Below are 18594 nucleotides of genomic sequence, written 5' to 3'. Positions count from 1 at the left end.
TATTAAATTAAACGTGTTTTCTCTCATGTTTTATGGTACATAAAGGACTTGGCGTCCAGCTTTGGGAGTGTACCTCCAGGGCCTTGTGGATAATTTGCAGAGGATACTTGGTGCCCAGCGCGGACTGGAAGGCGTGTTTAATCAAGGTGATGTAGGTGTCTTTCTGCGAGTGCTGAATGCGACTCAGCTGCTCGGCCACGGCGAGAAAGTCGGCAGGAACCTCATCGGGGTTCATCAGCAGCACAGTGCTGCTGGCAGCAGAGAGGCAGAGTCAGGCAGAGTTCAGTGTCACGCAGGGAGTGATGCAAACAGGATGCTACATGGTTGTTATAAGATTTTATGTGTGAAGAAGGGTGAGAATGGGGGATTTCCAAGATCAAAACAGTTCTCCCAAAAAAAAGGAGATACTATTAAAGTAGTTCAAGAAAACAGTGTGGACAGCAGTTCCACCTTTTAATGTTTTAAAGTATGACATCAGATCAGATATAGGACCATGAGATATTAGAAAGCAGATGATGCAGAGCTAAATCATATCATAATTTGGACAGAACATGAATAGTCCTTTGCAAAATTATACATACCCATTGAGCATTTCACATTTTGTCATGTTACATCCACAAGCTTTAATGTTGGGATTTTAGGTGACAGATCAACAAGTAAAAAATGAAAAGTGGTAGGTGAATCTACTCTGATAGTCTCAAATAAAATCCAGTTCTAACAACTGGCTTCAGAAGAAACCTGATTAGCACACAGAGTCAATCTGTCTCCAATTTAACATCAGCTTAAGTTCAGCTGGAGGTGTCAGAAGTTTATTAGAGAATATTAAAGAACAAGAATCATGAAGACCAAAGAACACAGCAGACAGGGAGAGTTTTTGTAAACTCTGCCTTAAACCCTTGAAAAAGAGTCTAAAGCAATGAAAAACATGGGATCTACAAACTGAGTGTTCAACAAATCTGGTGTGGTAAGAAGAAAATGATAAGCAGTTGTGTAGGGGAAGAAAGTGCTCTGATCAAATGAGATGCAAAATATTTGACCTACATGCAAAACACAGTATGGAAGAAAATGCACACCATCCTTCCCACACCATTGCAATAGTGAATGGTGCCACTGGCACCACCATGTTATGGGGACACATTTTGTTCAGTAGGGACAACAAATTCAGAGTTGACAGAAAAAATGGATAAAGTTAAAAACTGGAAAAATATTTTGGGGGGGGAACTTATTGGAGGCAGTAAAACACTTGAGCCTGGACTGGATGCTCAACTTACAACATTGCAAAAAAAAAAAAATGGATAAATTGAAATTTGCCAGATTTTGTTGTTGCTCTGTCACCTAAAATAAATTTTAAGCCTGTGAGAATAACACCATAGATTCTTATGTACATTTTTCAATATGCTACAGCAAAAGGAATTTGTTTTATATCATAAAGTCTTTAGCAAATGTTAAGTTCCAGTTAGGAACTATACAGTGTGAACATACATGGTCTTTGAAGTATAGCCCGAGCTGTTCAGACCCTGTTCTTCTCTAACCAGCCTCTGAAAGGAAATTCCTGTGAGAAAAGTAAAAAAAAAAACAAACAAAAAAAACAAATAATCAGCTGAGTTCAGTACAACCACCTGCAAGGTAACACTACCTACTACCGAACAGACATTCATTCAGATTATTCAAATGATTTCATTCAGTTTATCTAATGGCATTTCCATTGGCTGTTTCTGTAAACTTCACTGCTCCACTGTTCCTGATTTTTGTTCCATGGAGGTTACAGATACATCCGCTTTCACAGAAGAAGAAGAAGAAGTGCCCACAAATCCCGAAGCTGGGACGTCACTCTGTCCCGCCCTGAAGCTGCAGTTCACAAAATCATCATCTTAAATGCAAAGGCTAAACTTGCCACCAGGGGGAGTGCTCTCCTAATAACTACAAACGTTTATTAAGGTTGTCCTGTTAGAAACGAAAAGAATCTGTGACTAGTGTCTCTCTGTATTTACCAGGTGCCTTGATCTCCATCTGCAGCATGGAGAGGAGCTCTCTGCACACACTGCAGTACGGGTCTGGCCAAGTCAGGAAGCTGTAAAACACCTCCAAGGCTTCCTCCAGGAGCTCAGTGTCTGGGGGACAATATGGAGTCTGCAACCAAAACATAAATGAGATATTTAGCTAAGCAAAATTATTGCTCTGGGATGAACATATTAGCTACATTACTAGCATGTAAAAGTGCAATTTTATATTTTTCTTTCTTATGTTTTCACTGCTTGTTGTAATTAGTTACTTTAGGTGCCTCACTTTGAATTGTTTTTTCTAGCTTGTGTGTAACACTTCTAACTAACCTCATGATGGTTTCAGTAGAGGAACTACAAAACAGAGTTTTCCTACGTGTGCTTTGGACGGTAAATCATTTTTCTTTGGCTAAAAAAGGTTAGCTGTGCTGAATACATTTGCATTTGGAGAGGTCGTACCTGCAGCAGAGTGGAAGTGAACATAATGGCGAGGGGAGCCACCAGTTCATACTGACACTGCTCCTGAGCCTGGACACACACACAGAGGGAAAAAGAGATGCTTAGTGACCACTGAATTAATATCATTCTGCAGTGTGAAGGATCTCTTTGAAAGGGTGGTCACCTCTTTAGTCTTCCTGATTATCTGCTGCAAAAGGATGAGGAAGTTCTCAGGATCTCTTTTGACGAGCTCCTCCAAGCTCCAGCGATTCATCGACTGACCCGCAGAACACATCAGCACTGAAATGCGATAGAGAGCATAACACATATGTTTATCACACATAAAGACACATATGTGTGATAAAAAGTGTTTTTTTTAACATAGAGTATTAAATTGTGAGACTAATGCAAAGTTTGCATGACAAAGAATAAACCATGTTTAGAAGACTTTGTTTTATATCTGTAATGTGACAGCAGTAACTTCTCTGTTCCACATGTCATTCTTTGTGATTTATCCAGAACATTAAAAATGACCAATTAATGCAACCTTGCCAATCTTGGCACACCCCGCTTGACCATTGTAGCATTTTGCCACCATTTGGGGCGGCCTATTACCATAAGTTGGGCTGAATAATTGGAAGCATTAGCTACTCTTCCTCGACTCACTACACTGCCGTCTGTCTTATCTTGACATATTCGCTTCATTTTTGAAGCACAGCTACTCTTTTATAGTAGATGTCTATTAGCAATGAATGACAATGGACTGGCTAGACTAAAATACAATCACATGAACAAATTTACTTCTTTGAAATCAGTTGTTAAATTAAATAGCAATACAAGTAGATTGCCAATGTTAGGGAACATTGCAATTAATTTTATAGTCATAACAACATCAAAACAGTCTTTAAGGATCAAACTGTCAGCAGCAGCATGTTTTAATGGTGTGTTTTGTCACCTTTTTATAGCAACCTATACAAGATCTAGCTATATAGCTAATTGTACAAGATTATTTAGATGTGTTTCCTGTTGCAAAAAATTGTAAAGACGTTTACCATCTAAACATACAGATTTACAACAGATTGCAAAATAAAGAAGCGCTACAATAAAACATGTTGAGTGAGTAGAAGACAGTTAAAATTTTTAGAATATACCCTCTCAGCAAAGATTTACAAAATTTTAAGAAATACCCTGTGCTTGATAAATGAACAAATGTTTATGTTTTACCGAGCAATTGAAGTGTTTCAACAGTTTGAAACAGAAAGTCGAAAACAACAACAGAGAATCACATTTAAAACCACACTCCCTTGATATGTTTCACACTTACAAAGCCAGCTGAAAGGTGAAAGTACCTTTGCAACAATAACTCTCTAAGTGTGCATGTATCTTTAGAGCTCAGATTCCAAGGGAACAACAAAACTTAGTTTACTGATGTTACACAGAAATATTTGTAGATGACACATCAGAATGTTTCTGCTATAAATACTTAAAATGGTTATCTGACATCTCCAACAACATTGAAGAATCTGTTTCATAATCACCGATTTACTGGCAGCTTGTTAGGTGCCTAATTTAAAAATTAAACTTCTACCTTTACCTTATACTGGTACTCTTTAAATTTGTTCAGTTTTGCACTTTACATGAATAGTACAAACAAGTAAGTAATCACAGTGCAGGGTTACATTACATCCTTAGAAAGATGGCCTGAAAAAAACTCAAGCTTCAGCTCGAGATTCAATCAGATTTGGGTCGATCAAGGTAAAAACCCTGCTATGTACTTCTGTAGTGTTTCATTCTGTGTCACTGGTTGACGTACATGAGACAAAATGTTGATCCTCCGCCTATGTTTTGTTATCCTATACACCGCTGTAACTCCTACCTCATGACGCCTCACTCAGTGCGGTGTGTGCCAACCACTTCCTCCCAGCTGTCTATTTCACACTACTTCCTCCTACCCCCAATAATACGCTGCTCGGTAGATCTGAAAGCAACAGTGTCACCGCCAACAACAACAAGCTCAAACATCTATGTGTTGATATGCAGTGAGAGCTGTTGCTTGGTATGCCTGTGGCGATAGCATAGGGTGCTAAGAGAGAGCAAACCGCTGCCTTTTGCGTGAGTCAAACTCAAGGTTAGGGTGTAAATATTACTCAGAAAATGGACAGCTTTTTAATTTCTGAGAAACAGAAGCGCAATCCCACAAATTTGCTACAATGCTTTTAAAAACAGCCTAAGGCCCGAACATCACAGTATGTACAAAGTTTCCTCTACAGTGCAATCTTGACACACATTTCAAAAACAGTAGTGTATTGGGAGTTTGACTTTGTACTCTTGTTGTGTTGTGTCATATAATCAAACATTACTTAGCACAGAGGTCTCAAACTCTAGTCCTCGAGGGTTGCTGTCCTGCAGTTTTTAGATGTGCCACAGCTACAAAACACTGGAATGAAACGGCTTAATTACCTCCTCCTCATGTAGATCAGTTCTCCAGAGCCTGGGGTGTCAAGCAGAGGCACATCTAAAAGTTTCAGTGCAGCGGCCCTCCAGGACTGGAGTTTGACATCTGTGACTTAGCACATGTACTCCCTAATTGGTAGAATTATATAGTGTAATTATGCATATTATAATTAGTTTAAAAGGCCAGGTTTACATTTTGAAAACCAAATGCCAAAAAGTCCAATAAATGGGGGAAATGTCTGTGGTTTCCACCCAACCACAAACTCAAAATCCAATATGGTTTCTCAGTGCTGTATATACATATACAGCACTGAGACAGCTGTTTCAAAGTTTCAAAGTGCAAAACTGAAAGATTGTTTGCTAATAATAGTTGGCCCGTTCACTAAAGATGTCAATTTTAAAACCAAACTGTTTTTTATAGTTGATACTGGGGTTAAAACAGCATGGGTTTTAATTTACTCCTAGATCAAAGTCCCGACTTCAGAGGTAAGTGAAACATAGTAGAAGCAGGTAAAGGTAGCCTGTTCCTTCAGTCCATTTGGCAAATTCTCATAATTTTCTCCTTGGCACTCGTCTTTTGCATCTCTAGCAAAGCTAAGTTCAAAGTGCTTGGCAGGTCATCCATTTTGGCTCTTGCTGCTTTTGGCTTTACATTCTAAAAAAATTGCTCATATAAAGTATTATGAATATTTCATCTGAAATATCAACGCAATATTAATTATTTGGCTCTCCAAATATCCACTGTGGTACTTCAACTATTGGAGAAGCATTGTTTCATACAACATGTCAACTGTAAGTCATGAAGAAGATGCCAACTTTACCCTTGAAAGCAGTTATAAGCTGCTTTGTTTACTCACATTACCTACAACGTCACTGCTGAGAATATAACACGCTGCCACAAACGGCTAAAAATTGTTGATTTTCAATTAACATATCCGCTTATAGAATATTTCTTCACAATTAGGAACAATATTCTTGCATGTTTTAAAATCTCTCAGACATAAATATACTGTCAAGCTTAAACCACCTCGCCCTCATTTTTGGCGCCCATAGACATAGACTACACTCTACTAAAAAAAAGTCAGGCTGACAGCAGCGACATAGAACTAGGGCTGAAACGATTCCTCGAATGATTCGAGTACCTCAATTATTAAAATTCCTCCAGGAACATTTCACTGCCTTGAAGCTTCGTTAATTTATATTTTATTATTTAGCAAACCGTGATCCGGCCGGGACATTACTTGCGTTGCGCGGAGCTCTGACTTCCGCCTGCGTTGTTGACAAAAGCCAAGTGTTAGCGGCATAATGTCCAATTTTCAAGTTCGGCCCATGGGGATTTTATTGATTGATGATAATGCCTGGGTTTTCATTGTTTTTTGGGGACCGATAAGCATCCTTAAAATGACTGGCGCGATGCCTGGAGTACGGCAGCTTTTCTCCAACGGGAGCTGGAGTATTAATACAGGTGAGCGGATAGACTGAACACGGCGGTGTTAAGATTTAAATTTACCTATTTTGTCTTTAAATTTAAAAGTAAGGACACAAGTTTCATAGATAACAAAATAAAGTCATGTATGGGTGGAGATGCATCTTGTTTACAGGTCAATTTGCCACTTTGTTCTCCTGTTTCAAGCCCATGCATTGCCCCCGGGCAATTGCACTTTTGTGTATAGCTTTACATATTTCAACAATCTCTCAGAAAAAGCTGAAATCAAGTTACTTTTTTTTTATATAAAGGGTCATGAGAGTCACAATGTGGTTTATTTTATAGGAACAGTGCAAAACGTTCTTGTTAAACCCACCTGAACCAAAGCTAACTTGATAAACATTTATTAGTGTCTGGATTCTTACCGTTCCAGTGGTGCGCCGCTGTGGGACTCTGCCTCAGTCCGTCCAGACAGCGGTCCAGAGCATGCTGGATCCGGTCCTCTGTGCATGTGGTGTGCTGCATCTTCACCACTCAGGTACTGCAGTGAAGCACGAAAAGAAGTGCCGTTATTAACCAACAAAATAAATAGCGCCAGGCCCACTCATGTTTTCAGTGGAATATGATCTGGTAAATGTCGCTGCAGTCATCGATCGTGTCACCTTAAAAACAGCCTTTTCATGGCCACGTTCTTGTGCTATCGTCACCGCTTTGCATAAAGGCACAGCACCCGGTAAAGATGAAAATGAGGCCATGTTGATACACAAACCATAAAGTGTTATGGCTCAGTGAGAGGAAGAACAAATATATATGTTTTCTTAATTCGAAAGTATTGTTGCTATAGTTGCAAAGGCCATATCATCCTAAAGCAATCCAAATAGCTTTAAGTTGACTAGTTTGAACTTTTCCATCCAGTGTGGTAGCTGAACTTTCTGCAACTTATTTTATGCCTTTTAAAAAGATTAAAATGAAAGAGTGTTGTATATTTAAAAAATTAAGAAGTGAATAGTTGCTAAATATAGGAGAAACTGGATATACTTCCAGAGCAAAAGCTCACATATGTGATGAACTTCACATTTTATTTTTTTTTACTTTTTATTCCATCACTACATCTGTCTGTTTTTCTATGCACCAACTGAGGAAAACCCAGGTGTGGCAACTTGTTTCGGTTCTGTTATGAACACGTCTCATTATATATGAAACAGTGATTTCTCAATCTTGCTCATCCCTCTGAAACCATCAGCTAAGGCTTTAGTGCGGCAGATCGGTTGCTGCAACCTTTCCAAATCCAGACCAAAAACACCAACCCATACGTCTAAGGGGAGAACAGAGGTTGGGTAAAAACAGAAGGTTGTTAGAAGAGCACAAGTGCCCACTTATTTCCAAGCAACAGTAGAGGTTTCGTTATTGTTTAAATCTGATCCTTATATTGTCGGCTTGCGAAGCTGATTGAAAAATAAAATAAAATTCTGATTGTGTTCCATTTATGAATGTACATAAACATGTATCTAGTTTGGGTTTGATCTGTGTGGTGATTACACAAATGAGCCGTTGTTAAACTATCGGAAAATTTTTAAAGGGACAGTGTCATTTTATAATGACACTATTAAGTAACAATGTCACTTTCAGTTGTTATAATAATGCTGTATAAATCAAATATGACTTAGAAGAAAATTGACTTGAAATTGGGCCTCAGCCCTCAGAAAGTCATCACAACATTGCTCCTTTGGCAACGTTTTTACCAGTGTTTCACTGAGAAGTAGATCGTTTAATGAGCTCAGCAGATGTGCAGTTCCCACAGGTGTTTGCCAGTTGCTGCTCAGTCAGCTTCTGAAGGAGCTGACTGAGTTGCGAGCTGGTCTTTCCAGCTGAGAAGCCTGGAAACTTCAGGTCCGAGGAGGAGCCTTGTCCTTAAAAGCTTCACTTGCTCCCCCAGCGTTTTGCACAGCTGAGGTTAAAGGATTTTTCAAACAGATGAAGTAACATGAAGTAACATTCCAGGTATGTTTTGGATGAGGGAAAAAATTATAATATGATACAGAAAAGTAGATTTTACACAATGCTGCCCTTTTGATTCTAAGTCTAAGAGTAAGAGACCCAATGGTGCATTTGGTGACTTTTTTGTATATTTTTAACTCTTCTGGTGACTCATAGAAACATTCCCAAAGCAATGCATTCTATATATAAATACTTGCCCAGAACTAAGAAGCAGAACAAAAACTCCCTTAAACTAGAAGAAAATCTTTTAAAAACATTGAATTATAGAAGTGAAACAACTCATTTGTTTGGCTTTTTTTATTTTGACAAAATAAAAAAGAGTCATTCTCTGTTTTGAGAATGACTATTAGTCCAAGTTTTCTTTTTTAATACAAGCTAGAAATCACACCTAAAGCACCAGTTGACAGTGTGAAGACACACAGAGACAGATTTAGAGATGAGTGATCACTTCAAAAACAATCGTGGCAAGCTGTGCTCTCAAAATTTCCCCTCACACTGACAAATTCCCCACACTACATGAAAAGGACATTAAGCGTGACTGGAAAATGAAAACTGTAAATGAATTACTCACACGAGCTACACACTCCCACTCAGCCAGATAAAACCATTACATACACATGTGCTTTATGCTAAAGCAGGTTGGCCTCTGGCGAAACGCTGCACATCATCATATGAGAAAAACAGATCAGCTGGCAAGTAAAACTGAAAACAGAAAGAGATCGACCTGGATCTCATCATCTGCATACAAACACCTTACAAGTCCAAGCAAATCATAAAAAAGTAACAACTGCAATATGTCCAATGCCTCAGTATAGAGCAGCTGCACCATATGGAGAAGCAAGAGTCCTCAATGCAGTTGCCCATGGTTCAATTCCCACCCACGGGCCAATTGCTGCATATCTTTCCTTTTCGCTTACTGCCCTTCTTCCTATCCAGCTACTTTTAACTAAAGGCCACTAGTGCCCTTAAAATTCATTCGTACAAATTCTAAAAAAACAAATTATAAAATAAATTGTAATATTGAGTCTTGCTTTCATCCACAAAACACTAAAAAGTATCTTGACTAGCAACCTTAACATCAAAAAAAAAAAATGAAAATGTGTTTTTCTTACAAATCAGAAAAGCTTTTTTTTTGTTGGTAGTTGTGATCGACAGCCATATTAACTACGATTAGCAGTGCATGCCATACGCTGCCTTTTCTGCCCCTTGTCTTTTTCTGAACACAGAAATGTCATCTTTGATGTCCTAATGTAGTGCACTATTGGGGAAAGTACTGGTTCCACTTTAAAATCCAAAAATTACCTCAGCAATTCTATGTTTTATGTTTACAAGTTGAAGCATGACTCCAGTAATTAAACATACATCCAAGTATTACTTTCAAAACCTTGATACAAACAAAATCTAGAGATAAAGCACAACCTTGTCTCACTAGAAAACTTCCAGCAGATGATTGTGTTGACATAGCCAAAAGAGATTGGTGGCTTATATTAGAGGTGCAAAAATTGTGGGTTGGTAGTATTTGCCTGTTGGCTCCAAATGCCAAACTTTGTGTTTAATATTTAAGCTCGGACTTTGTAGTCAACAAGGAAGGGACATTAAAAAGTCATTTGAAGGTAATGACCCAAACAGGGTTCCGATGTGGTTCTGTGTCTTTGAACAACAGTCACCTGATGCTGACTGATCCTGTGTCAGATCTTGGAGGACATTACCACTTCTAATAATATCTCCTGTCATTCTATCCCGTACTTGCCATGTTATTTTGTAAGTCTTTATTATTAAGTATTGTTCCCTGCAATCTTCTAATTCTCCTTCTTCTGGCTTTGTAAGATTGCAACAGATTCATTTAAAACATTCTTCTCTTTTGTACAGCACAATTAAGTTGTGATGCAGATATTAAATGTTCATGTACAATTACTATACCCAAAACTCCAAATAAAAAATGTTAGCTAACAGTGAAAGGACCACTAACGCTAACAAGAACAATCTTGTTAGCATCTTCGCTGAGATGTTTATTTCCACAGCATGGGGATTTATGCAAGTCATTTCCAGTTTTAGTCAGGTGTTTAAAATAAAGTCAGCAGAATCACAGAGATACAAGAACCAATCAAAACCCAAACTGTTTTTTTCTGCTACATGGCAGCTGATGTCCGCGGTTCATTCAGACTGCAAGACAGTGAGACAGGAGAATGTGCTTTGTTTTATCTTAAGTTTTTGTTCTGGAATTAATAGATTAGGAAATGTTTGTAGAATGAATTTCTTTAGCATCTTTAGCGACTATTTGGTGTCTAGTAAGGTTCTGAATTCCCTATCTTTGTTTTTAATTGCTAAATACATTACCCATGCTAATTGCTAAAATTATAAGAAAAAGAGTTTGAAATGTGAACTCTGTCATCATTTGGACTTTTTTTTTACCTAAATCTCTTGGCATGGACAATTATTAAAGGTAGAAAAAATATTTTGCATCCTATTATATTTCTTAAATAGAAATCCTAAAGTGTTGACAGATTTTATGGAACAAAGTGTAACTAAACCAAAGATTTAAAATAAGCCACGAAGTTTGGATCGGTTCATCTGGAATAAAATTAAGAGCTTTACACACGCTGTGTGGCTATTGTGAACTATTAACAGATGTGAAATAGCTGAAGAACACAAAGTTGAATCAGACAGCTGTGAAACTGTCTTTGCTTATCAACCTCTTACTACCACATCAAGTTTATGATTGCTAAGATGGAGCAATGATCATAGTTTAAACATTCTTCCCCATTTTGATAATGAATCTAAAATTGTAACGTGTAAAATGGGCTGTGTTTGAAATTCTCTGTAATTCCTAATCATCACGCCTCATGTTCTACATAAGCTGTCTGTACACATAGATTATTGTTGTACTGTAAAAACATCCCAGCCACAGACCTCAATGCAGAAGCAGGACAGGAAGTGTCTGCTAATTCAAGTTCAAGAGGCCGCAAGAACCGAAACGACACTATCCCACCATCAGCACTCTTTATTTCTTTTTTTCCTACAGCAAAACTGTTCAGCAACAATACCATCAATTGTGTATGTAAACAGCAATTGTGTATGTAAACAGCAGGTAAAAGCAGCACTTTTTCTGTGCTGTCCCTCCTCCCCTAGTTGTATTGTGTCTGAGATTCGTCCCGGATGGCTCTGAGAAGTGCCTACCGGCCGAGCGTGGCGGACACTTCTGCTGTGGGCTCCGGTCATTGTCAGGGCAGGACAGAGCTGGACACGAGCCCGGTGAGAGTGGAAGGAACTATTAAGTTACAGCTCTTCTGACTCCTGCATCCAGGATGGGGTTCAATGAGGACATGTACAAATAATAAAGACGACAAGCATTTGAATGGGGTAGTGAAAGTACAGTCACCAAAGTATGATTCTGGGTAAACTTGGTATTTTATGCAACTTCTTTGAAAGCTTTCTCAAACAGATTTAAAAAAAACAAAACATAATTGACATATTAGTAGTAAAAATCTTTGTTAGTCACTTTCAAAGCGAAAACACCCATCCTACTGAACATGACCTGGATCGGTGACTAAACAGCACTGTCATCACAAGGTTGTTTACAGAGTTTTGAGCTACAAATGTATGAGTCTGTGGCGTTTCATAAGAGGATGTACGATGTACATCCCTGACAGTCAACAAGCTCACTTCCACTTTTTTTATAAGCTACACTCTGCAGAAGTCAGACAAAAACATGTGGCTGCCTGTGATGTGACAGATTTCACTAAGGTTTACTAGGAGCATTGCAAAACTGTGGAATGGACTGTGATTTTGAAATTAATTTCTTAATATTGCTCTTGGCATTGGGAAAAAGAGGGATGCTTGGCCTAGATATCCATTTTCTTTTGCACCTCACAGATGCAAACATCTGCCAAATCAATCAAAGCCATCCATTTCGACATTGCATTACATAAACAAGACAACATATTTGGTTGAATGCTGAAAGGGGAGAGATTTTAATAGCAGTGGATTTAAACACACCTTTTTACTTCATCTTTATTCAAACAGAGCCCCAGACACCAAGCAAAATTACTAAAGTTCAATGCAAATCCAAGGCAGCGCAAACCCCTTAAAGTTAACATAGATTAAAGTCTGAGATTTTCTTTTCAAATGACTTGGATTTCACTGAGCTCCTTTCAAATTGCTTCTTATTTTCCTGTGTTATGTTAGTATCTATAAAAGTATGTTTACATGGGTCCAAACCAAATTAAACATCTGGTCCAGCTGCAATTAGGTCCAATGTGTCCAGTTAATGTTGTTTCCATTTTGCAAATACGCATATTGGATTTAAGATTGAAAAGTACACTGTAAGAATATTTAAAAATAAGTTGTATATTTCTCCATGTATATTGGTATACATACAGTGACATTCTACATGGGTCTAAATGTGATCCTTGTTTGGTATAGTACATGTGCAAGGGCATGAAGGGTGTAAAACTCTATGTTGGCTCCATTTCACAATATTTACATCAATAAGATGGAGTTTTTGCAAGGGATTGTTTGACATTATTGCTTTTTTAGATCTATTAATGATGTCACAAATATGGTGGGTTCACACCATAGGACTGATCCATGTGACCAACAAATCTGTAGCAGCCTGGCATTGTTGGAGATCACAATTTGTCTGCTATACAGCCAAAAGTGCTAAAGGCAATGTTGTAAGACCGCATTCTTACAGCCATGAATAAAAACACAACAAAGGAATAAAAGGCGGTAATGCAAACATGAGATCCTTTCTGGATTCCCTATTACACAGTCCCATATTAAAGAGCAGAGCAGAGTGTAAAGTATCTACATGACTCTGTTGGGCTTTATAATAATTGGGAAATTTATTTTCCAGTCTAACTGAACTTTTCCAGCCCTTCATCTCCCGGTGTGATTTTCTCGTTCTCATTCTGTCTTTCTGTTTAATCTTCTTTCTTCTCCTCACAAGCAGCTTCCCACATCTCCCACTGATGCAATTACCAACTGCTTCCTAACAGGAAGACGACTTCCCTGCTTTGCTGGGGAAGCAGGTGCTTCTCTATTGTTGCAATGTGATCGTACTCTTAGATATGCTCCCACAGACCTAGAAGGACAAGATCTTTATACAGTAAGTGTCGCTGCCTTTTTTTCCCTTTCCTCTGTCGGCCCACAGAGCTCTTAAACCCCGTTTCTCACTCTGCTGGATGTGAACTGGCTTCCTACAGCTTTAGGAAATAACCTCAGTCCAACGCCAAAGCCTGTCTGTAATTAAAGGCTTCCCTTCAGTATAACAACTGCTAACTGTGGGAATTTTCATTAACTAGAACGGAGTAAAGGGACAGAAAGACAGAGATCAACAAGTAAATTTTCGTAAAAAGAGAAATTTTGTAGTAGGTATTCCGGGCCAAAAGGTGGCACTGTGACACTGCCACAAAACAATGCAAAAAAACCACAAACAGCACCATTTTTGTTATTTGTGAGAATGAACCACATCCAATAAACAGAGAGAGATGGAGCTCAGATGTCATAACTTCAAAAAAGAAGTGCCTCACATGTACACAACGAAACAAGAAACTGACGATTAAAATGTTTTACACTCTGATGCTCGTTTCTGGAGATGAACCTGGTCACGTCTCTACATGGACGACGTCTTAAAGGGAAAGTGGTATTACGGTGCTACAAACAAATCCACTGGAAAATTGCAATGAGATACCACAACATTAAAACACACATTTCTCATCCCGGTGAGGTATTTCTAGGAAAGAGCTGTTCCACTGCCATCACCTCTTCTGGTTATTTTTAACCCTGAAATTCTGAATTCAGTCTCCAGTGTCTGAAACTTGAACACACATGCAGATCTTGAATCCCTAATACTAATAAATTAATGTAGTATCATTCCAAATATTGCATTCAAACACTCCTTAGTGATTATAATATTCCATATGCAATGCCAAATTCCAGTTGAATCTATTCTGCAGCTCTCTTCAACAATGAATAGGGCTTCTTTAAAACGCAGTATTAAATTATTAAATTATGTCCTCAGTTTGTGAAAATACAGCAAAAAAGTTTATTTTAAAGCATTTTTATTCATATTAACACTACCTTAGAATAATCCAACATATATGTGTTTGTCAAATCTGGACTGAATTGATTCCCACTGATATGAAATCAATAAAAAAAAAATGCTAAAATCTTTTTAAGCAGGTTGTATTTTTTAAAATAAACTCACTAAAGATCTTTGAGTCAAGCTTATTTTATAACAGACAGAGGATGTGAAAGTGTGCTGAGGTCTCCTTTTACAGTGAAAGGACTTCTGTACTGACAGCAAAGACAATAAAGAGTGCTTGTTTTACTGAGGACAGAAAGCTACTATGTATAACTTGACTTTACTTCCTCAATAATGACTGATAAACACATGAAAATTTAAATGCAAATATTGTGTCCAGGAATATCGAGTCATGCAACCTTATCCCAAACAGGACAGAGGCAAAAACAGGATTGACAACCTGTCCTCTACAGATACATAAAACTTTACAATGAAACAAATGACGGAAACACAATCATGTCAGAAAGACACATGATTGTTGTTTCAGAGTGATGTGGGAGAAAAATTTAGCACGCTTTCATCACCGCTTATTATTTTCTTTAATAGCAACAGATGTACATAGTGCATGTGCACAGATGCACATGTTCACACAGACGGAGGCGCCGACCACAGCAGTATGCGTCGTAAAGGTGAGCGTGAAAGATTTAACTGATACCACAGTTGTAGCGACAAACAGGAAGCATTTATGTGAATAACACGGTGCTGCACTTGGATGCTGCCTTCACCTTAGTCGGATCAGTGTGGCAACCTCCTTTCCTCGCCTAATCTGATATCTGTGGTGAGAAAATAAAGAAACGCGCAAACTGTGTCAAAATCTCATGCAAACAGGATTTATGGTAACGTTGCCTGTCCTGACTCAAGGGGACGCCTACAGTTTTTATTTCTCAACATGGGGAGATGGTTGTACTCAAGCTGATTGTGTAATCCAGAAAATTCTTAGAATCCCTTCCTGTAGAACCTTTAACTTGTAACTGTGTCCTTTTGAGGACATTATGGTAAAGTCTTGTACTGAGACTTGTTCTGTATTTAACCACGGTGATGAGAAAGTTGTTTATCAAAACTGTGGTTAAACTTGTACATAGAAATGTAGCATGGTTTACCAACATGTTCTCTCAAACAGTTTACCACATTCTGACCTTTATTTGAAAGTTCATAATGTATGTCAACCTCTTTTTGAACAACCTTCAGGACACTTGATCAATGCCAGCTGGCCTTTCACCAACACCAATGTCAAACGCATTATTCAGAGCTCAATCAATAACAGGTAACAAGGTACTTCAACAGAGGTCTAAAGGAATGGTAGAGGACAGTTACAAAATCTATTAATGCGAGTCTACTTTCCTGCATTGGCTTAGCTTTGGTGCATGAATTTTATCAGATTTTGGCAGCAGAAAAACAATAAAGTGATGGGTTAGAATAAGGGTTGTCACATTATCAACATTTTAAGCTGATAACAAGAATATCCTTCTGCACAGGATTGTTTCTATATTAACAGTATATATCTACATTAAAGCTAGAGCAATATATAGCCAACACATTGTGGAACTTTGTCTAAAAAAATATCCTAATGGTTTAGTAAGTGTAAACAGAGATCTGTCTCATGCAAATGTATTCAAAGCAGCCTTGTTCTATTCCTGGTCATTTTGAATCATAAATTCTTTGTTGATCAACTGCAGTCAACAAAGAAGGTGGCCATGGGCTGTGACCAGTTCACTCTGGATCTTACTAAAATAAGACACAAAATTCTTCACTTTCTAAATTATCTCAGTTAATTGTTGTCAAATAGTACTTAATTCATTGTGAGCCATAGCAACCTGTAGCTTTATTAACCAACAGAGATGTATTACTGAAGTAGTGGGTGTTGGTACCACCCACCATCTATCATGGTGGGTGGTACCACCATGCATCAGTTCAGCAGTGACAGAGGGTAGAACAGGAAGTAGAGGGGATTTAAATGGATAATGTTAACATATGCTATTCTGCATGTTTAATTCTTTGCTGTTGCACATACAGGAGCTTTACTGACCTTTTTAAATTTCCTATAAATATTAGAGCAGGGCTGTCCAACGACCAGTGACCTGCAGCTATTAGATGTGCCTCTGATTCAGTACATCTAAATCAAATAGATCATCAGCAGGATTATGGATGACTTTTCTGAATAGAACAGGACAGGCTAAGTCTTCTTGTGTCAGCAATGCTGCTGTGCCACATTGTGAACAAGCTTGGGAAGATGAAACAGCTCAGTTATGTGGATTTTGAAACAACTTAGTATTCTACAACAAAGTATTAATTACAGCTAGATTTCAAAGTGCTTTATCCAAGAAAGATCTCCCTTCACCTCTTCTCAATCCTACAGTGCCTTGCATTGTTTCATTCCGCACACGTGAAAAATGGCCAGCTCACTGAAAAACAGTCCTATACGCGTGGCCTCAGACTCTAGTACATGTTATATACAGTTTAATTAACTCTTAGGCAAATGTACCAAGTTCTACAAAGGCCTGTCAAAGAGCCTTCCATTTGTTGAAGAAGGAAAACATCTAAAACTGTGGTTCTCAAACGTTTAACCACCTCAGTCAATTTTTAAGCTTTACAAGCACTTCCATGGTGCCAGACATTTTAAAACTGAAGTCCAATGGCAGTAAACTTTCCTAGTTTGTTGTGTTTTCTGTTACAAACAGCAACAACAAATAAAAATCAGTCTTATTGGTACCACATGGTCTTGGCTTGATTCAGTGGTCTATGTGCAAATTTTCAACAATGACTTTTCAAGAGAGGAAATATAGGTCAAAAGAGATGCATATGTCGTGATTTATAGCACTTCCCCATTATAGACTATAACAACCCAAACAACCAAAATACATGCATTCATTTTCTGCTCCATCATGTCATCACTTATGAACAACCTACCCACAGATCTTCCTCTCTTCCACTTGCAGACTGACTCAGATGAAGCAATCCCTTTTCTGGAACCATATATCCAAAAACATAGAGGACATCAGACTCTTGGGGACCAGAGTTACAGAGTTCCTTCCCTTTAAAATACCTTTGATATTGAAAAATAGCAAGTCCTCCTGGAAGGCTCAGGCATATAAAGAGTAAGCAGTCAGTCCCAATTATTGTAGTGTTGTTTTTTTACTACAATAATTAGATTTTCACTAAAGTCATCCCAGCAATCGGTGCATGCACTATCGCAATCTCAAAGAATCTTCCTTGGATGGAAGAAATCTCCATTCTTCTTCATTCCATCGCTTGCATTTGCTTCCAGCAAGTGGTCTTCACCAAGACTACATGCTTTGATTCCTGCCACAATATTGTCTGACTCACCATTTGTGGCAACAATGCAATTCAAACAGGTGTACCTCATGAAGTGGACGGTCAGTGCAAGTCTAACTGATGTTCCAAGCAGTGAAACATATCAGATAGTTGACGCCACCCACCAACAGGCAGGTACAAGACAATAGTCACAATTTATTCAGAAATGCCCAGTTGTGTCACCCATCAGCTCCTCTTTCCTGTTGCAGGTAAGCCACGCAACAACGTCCTGGCACTGAACTTACACGTGCTTTTTTTTCTGCATCATCTCTACTTCCTCTCTTTGATAAGTGTGAATCATAAATGGAGAAAAGCAGAAGTCTCCAAAATTGTTGTAGCACTTAGGGGGGTTCTCCGTTTTCCCGTAACAACACGGCTTTTAGCGGCACTTAATATTTTGACAGTAAACAAACAACAGAGGAGCGCTGGCTTTTAAAAAATCCTTAATGAGACACAATGAGATGACAGCAGCCATCATAAAGTATATTTTTGCAACAAATCGTGTGCAATCAGAAGCCAAACTTAAATCCTGTTAACTATTAAACACAAGCTGTCATTTTCATTCAACCATCACGATACAAATTCATCACCTTACCTGCTCTTCACTGTCCAGCCTCCATCGTTGTCTGCGTGTAGCTGAAGAATCAAATAAGTCCGCGCAAAAAGTGTGTCCTTATCGGCGTCGCTTCCATTCATTCACTCACCGCCCGCCGCACAACCGAACAGCCTCAAAGAGCCACATCCTGAGCCGGGCCGGGCCGAGCCGAGAAGTTTCAGGTCAAACCAGAGAGGGATCAGCCCGTTGTGCTCTCAATTCGCCGCTTTTCTGACTGCTTGCGCTTCACAAGCACTTGCGGCTCAAGGAAACAGGAAGTGTACCA

The 18594-nt window shown here is 38.6% G+C and overlaps 1 protein-coding gene across 4 annotated transcripts in view; it reads right to left on the bottom strand.

Annotated features, from left to right (window-relative positions):
• pik3r5 (phosphoinositide-3-kinase, regulatory subunit 5) overlaps positions 1–18594 on the bottom strand; it is a 28472-nt gene extending 9878 nt beyond the window's left edge. Inside the window, exons 1-7 of one of the 4 annotated variants that reach the window (XM_044115077.1) lie at positions 18309–18594; positions 6744–6859; positions 2623–2738; positions 2460–2528; positions 1992–2130; positions 1483–1552; positions 74–251 (exon numbers count right to left, since the gene is read on the bottom strand). In XM_044115077.1, coding sequence (XP_043971012.1) covers positions 74–251; positions 1483–1552; positions 1992–2130; positions 2460–2528; positions 2623–2738; positions 6744–6843 — 672 coding nt within the window. In that variant the 5' untranslated portion in view covers positions 6844–6859; positions 18309–18594. Of the gene's footprint in view, positions 1–73; positions 252–1482; positions 1553–1991; positions 2131–2459; positions 2529–2622; positions 2739–6743; positions 6860–17308; positions 17790–18308 lie in introns of those variants that run through there. The other 3 variants (XM_044115080.1, XM_044115081.1, XM_044115078.1) reach the window with 3 other exon arrangements.

This window comes from Gambusia affinis, linkage group LG04 (genome assembly GCF_019740435.1).
Source record: "Gambusia affinis linkage group LG04, SWU_Gaff_1.0, whole genome shotgun sequence".
Classification (NCBI taxonomy): Eukaryota; Metazoa; Chordata; class Actinopteri; order Cyprinodontiformes; family Poeciliidae; genus Gambusia; species Gambusia affinis.
Note: the sequence above shows the minus strand (reverse complement) of the source record. Positions and strands in the feature narration are given on the sequence as shown.